This window comes from Thalassophryne amazonica, chromosome 13, assembly GCF_902500255.1.
Source record: "Thalassophryne amazonica chromosome 13, fThaAma1.1, whole genome shotgun sequence".
NCBI classification, from domain to species: Eukaryota; Metazoa; Chordata; class Actinopteri; order Batrachoidiformes; family Batrachoididae; genus Thalassophryne; species Thalassophryne amazonica.
Genome location: NC_047115.1, coordinates 24,086,981 through 24,091,980, shown reverse-complemented (window position 1 = coordinate 24,091,980; position 5,000 = coordinate 24,086,981). Strand labels below are relative to the sequence as shown.

At 39.3% G+C, this 5,000-nt stretch overlaps 1 protein-coding gene across 2 annotated transcripts in view; it reads right to left on the bottom strand.

Annotated features, from left to right (window-relative positions):
- Positions 1-2,782, bottom strand: part of phactr2 (phosphatase and actin regulator 2) — a 118,564-nt gene extending 115,782 nt beyond the window's left edge. The window contains exon 1 of one of the 2 annotated variants that reach the window (XM_034184571.1): positions 2,629-2,782. In XM_034184571.1, the coding sequence (XP_034040462.1) occupies positions 2,629-2,767 (139 nt within the window). In that variant the 5' untranslated portion in view covers positions 2,768-2,782. The remainder of the gene's footprint in view (positions 1-2,628) is intronic. The other variant, XM_034184570.1, reaches the window with a different exon arrangement.
- Positions 2,783-5,000: the final 2,218 nt, after the last annotated feature.

The window sequence follows — 5,000 nt, the reverse complement described above, 5'->3', positions numbered from 1 at the left end:
TACTGTACCAAATATTAACATTGCTTTTCACAGGTGTTAAAATACTTATTTGCAGCAGTAGCATACAAATAAATTATTTAAAAAATCATGCATTGTGATTTCCGGATTATTTTTTTTTTAGATTATGTCTCTCACAGTGGACATGCACCTAAGATGAAAATTTCAGACCCCTCCATGATTTCTAAGTGAGAGAACTTGCAAAATCGCAGGGTGTTCAAATACTTATTTTCCCCACTATATATATATATATATATATGTGTGTGTGTGTGTGTGTGTGTGTGTGTGTGTGTGTATAAATGCACGTGTGCATTTTAAATGGCGAAAAATGCAGTTGAAAATGGAGATTTAAAGGAAACCATTTTCGGAAATGCAGACTTTCATCAATAAAATGAAAACAGCTTGTTCAAATTCTTTCATATTTTGCACACTGATGGTCCCCTTGACAGCCAAGTACATGTTGGCCTCAACTAAAAATTTATGGTTTTGGAGATACTGGGTTTTGCATTTGAACCCTTCATATATAAACAAATATTGTGTGTTGTGATTTATATAAGCTAAAATTTTTTCATTATTTTCAAAATTCACATACATTACATATATGTCAGACATGAAAATAAGTAGGTAAATATATAGATAACTAAATAAACTAAGCTGTGTTCTAGTCTGTCTAAAGTGGAAAGGCTGTGAAATAAATAAATTAAGCAAATAAATAAATAAAAATAATAAAATAAAAATAAAATAAAAAATAAAATAAATATTAATAATAATAAATAATATAAATCAATCAATCAATCAATAAAGTGTTATCTAAAACAAAATCAAATATCTACAGTGGCCTCTCAGAGTCTCTGTAAAAGGTGAATTGGCTCCCTCTGCTGTTTGGTTTGAAAACTGTTCCTGTATTGCCTAATCATCTTTAAAAAATAATTCATAATGCAGTATTTATTTATTTATTTAATATTGCGAAAACTAAAACAAACTACAAAAAGCCAGTGCTTTTAGAACATTTAGTGTGAGTTGACGTATGAACACTGGTAATGGGGTTTATTTACTGAAAATGATCTGTTTCATTATTTTAACAACAGTAGACAAAGCATCTTTCACTTTCACAGTTTCCTTGTCAGTAAAACTTAGACATACTAAGTTCATGCATCATGCATGTTACAGCCACACAGTCAGTCAGGCAGTGTGCAAGATGCACCGTGCTGTGTTTTGTTTCTGCAGGATCTGTGGGTGTGTGCAGGCAGTTTCAGGGCCCTGTGGGGCCAGATGGCTCCACAGGACAGGAAGTGGTTTCAAACTCTCTACTGATGTATCACTGTGTACAGGAGCAACTTCCAGAACTGTGACATTGACATTTAAGAGCGAGATGAAGGGCAGCAAGGCGGATAAGAAGCGTTGGTGGAGGTTATGTGATCATAACGTGTCTGTGAAAAAGAGATCTTTAATTAAAAAAAAGGTGGATTTTGATAAAGTTTTGTGGCCAGATTGATTGACTTTTGCTGAAGATTTGTGTCTGCATCAATAATGTGCAGCTCTTCAGAAAACTTCAATATGTCACCCATTTTCGTAAAAAGAGACGCTGGTGTCTGTCAACCTCAATCATAGTTTTATGTAAGCAGTAATAACAACTGATCTGCACAATATGATTGTTTTGAATTCTACAACCCCGTAAAGGCTTAGAAAGAGTGAACTCTTTGAAGCAGTCCCTACAGGGGGACTGAGAAAGATTTGTGTCACTTGTTTTGGTCTTTTTTTTTTGTGAATTCGTACATTCTTTCCCAGCATGAACACATGCAGGGTTGTTGTTTTCTATATATTTCTATCAAAATATCTCAAAGTGTTTCGATCCGATTTGTTAAATTTTGTATAAATATCAAAATAATTACTGTGTAAAGAGTTGAATTAAACAGAAACACATTTCGGAGTTATTTTGAATGTTCTTTTGTGTTATAATTTCAGCCATTGGACATTTGGACAGAACCACCGAAAAAAGAGAAAGAAACAGAAAGGGAAAATGAGTGAAAGTGAATGAAAGAACAGTTTTTTTTTTCATAGCAGAAAGCAAGCAGGAAGTCAAGTCATTTGGAGATGCTGCTGTCATCTGCAACACCACAAACAGCCTATAAATGTACTTTATTCAGCTGCATACAAAAGCTTGGACGCCGCTGCAAAAATTACAACTTTTATGTTTTATTCAAATAAAGGAAAATAATCCAGGCTTCCTTACAAAAAATGTTTTTAAATGATGCTCTTTAGACTCAGTGAAAAGTTTCTATAATGTGACCTAAATTAAAGAAGAAGGGAAAAAAGAAACACAATTAGTTTGCACATGCTTCATTACATCACAAACAAATCATCACTTTTACAGCCAGGTGCTTTAAACCAAGTCACAGGATGGGTAGGATTTTCAGGTTACTGAATATCCCTCAGCAGTTTAGTCAAATCAGTATTTAAGAAGTGCAAACAGTATAGAATAGTATATTTTGAAAATTAGAACATGTAGAGTTGAGTTTGAAAGTTTTGATGTGATGTCCAAGAAAATATGTCCAAAAATGTTTTTAAAATCCAAGCTATTGTATGCAACATTCTTCCATTCTTGGTGAAATTCAATGATATTGAACCTACCTGATTGGGCTCCTCTGATCCTGAACAGCACTCTGGATCTAAAGCTGGAGGAGTCACTCTGGGAGCGGAACCGTGGAGGAGGCCACAGCATGGGAAAGTGCTTGAGCTTCGGATAAATGTCCCCATCCTCTTCTGCCATGGTGTCAAGCAGCAAAATGAGGCCCGCACACTCACATTGAAAATAACATGAAGCTTCATCAACATCAGCAGCAGCAGCACACTCCTTATGCACGAATGTGTTTTCCTGTATGTGCACACCCATCTCAGCCGAAGCACACAGGCTGTGTCAACTTCACATGTGACGTGATTCTTCACTGAATGATTGTGAAAGCTTTTGGCAGCTATAGTGCATCCGGAAAGTATTCACAGTGCTTCACTTTTGCCACATTTGTTATGTTACAGCTTTATTCGAAAATGGATTAAATTATTTTCTTGAGGTTCTGGATTTTTTTTTTGGTGGGGGGGGGGGGGGGTCACCCTGTATATATATCGTATTGGGAAAAGTTAAGGTGATGTGAGGACATGTTATTCTTACCTGTGATGACACGTTCCTGTGTGGTGCAGGATGTTGATACAGATGTTGAAGCTGGTGTTCGAACCCTTCTCGCTTATGGAACTGGATTCTTCAACAAAAACACAAAATGGCGACCATGTCAAAAAAAAAAAAAAAACACCACCATAATGGCACTAAATGAGTCAAATGTACACGTTTGTTGTCTTGCTGACTTGAGGTGTTTTTCTGTCAGAAGTTAATACTTTAAAGCGGAGCACGGAGTTCGCTAGCTCGCTAGTTAGCAGTCAGCTAGCTCACTGTGTCCGCGTACATGAGACAACGATGTTACTTTAACACAAGTTTAGACTCACAATCTTCGGTTGTTAAGTGTGCTTCCCACCAATGGGAAAAGGAACGTTAAACGGTGCTTTCAAGCAGACTACAGTCACAAAAACATTTACCATCCGTCGCTTCCAACAAAGCCGAGTCGCGGTTCATTCTGCCTCCGTTGCTCGCTGGTGTTGTCTGTAAACAGCGTTCCTGCGGTCGTACCGTTTCCAGCCCTTTTACGGTCCGACCTACTCCGGTCATTGTGGTCCTTTAATCACTTTTTAAGCTTTTTCAGCTGTTCTCTGAGTTGCTGTAATGTCCGGTGAGCCGAGTGCGGCCTCATTTCGGATCGCTTCATCCACTCTGTATTTTCTCCTCCGCCAACCAAACATAAACGTCCGCAGCTCATCCACAGACCATGGTGTGGTTTGTGCGAGTAAAAAAAAAAAAACTCGCCATGAAACGAAAGAAAACGACGGTCGCTGTAACGCCACTGTGACTATTTAAAAATGGCGGGTTTTGATTTTCCTCTCAGACGGGGCACTCATGACTCATCCAGTGACAACGTTCTTGACCAATCAGTGGCCGGCAGCCTGTTGACGTCACATTTTAGTATCGGCTCGGCTCGCTTGGAACCGCTCCGAGCAGGTACTAAAAAACCTACCCGGTACCTAAAACTACCCTAATGGAAAAGCAAAACAACCCGAGTAGAGTCAAGCGAGTAGTGCGAGTAGTTGCTACTTTTGTGAAGTGGAAAACGCCTTTAGAGCTCAGCTGCTTTAACAGGTGAAAATGCCATTAGAGGTGTCTAGTAGCACAGAAGAAGTAAACATTTGCATGTTTACCCCACTAACCTTTTATAAAGGGAGCACTGATGCAGTTAGCTGCTGATGTTAGCCTGACAGCCATCCAGTGCTGCGTTCTGCTGAGTCATTACAATAGCGTTTTTCAGTAATGGCTGCCAACAGGTGTTGCACAATGCATAGTGGTCTAGCTTTTATCCATGATATTGAACTGGATGGGTGTTTTGCAGTTCTTGTGGCAACCAGAGTTTGACAATGATATTTGTGGCACAGAAGAACTTAGATTGCCATTATGTTGTTTGTGTTTTGGCTGCCCCATTTTTTTCCAGGGTCACCACAGTGGACCCCGCATAGACCCACACTGGGATTTGGCACAGGTTTTATGCTGGATGCCCCTCTTGATGCAACTCCTGTGTACTGGAGAAGCACACAACCAGCCCCTGTCTTCCTAAGAAGTTTCGCATCCAAGTCCAACCAGGACCTACCCTGCTTAGCTTCTCAAATGTGAGGGATCAGGCATACACAGAGCAGAACAGCTGTAGATGGTGCAACAGTTTTCACATAATAATTACTAATGTCAAATCAGTACTGCAGGGATAGGCTCAGCCCCCCGCAACTGATCTTGGATAAGTGGTTGAAGATGATTTTGTGTGTGTGTGTGTGTGTGGTGTGGATGTCTGTGTGGTGTGTGGGTGTGGTGTGTGTGGTGTGTGTTGTGTGGTGTGTTGTGTGTGTGTCAGATCAAT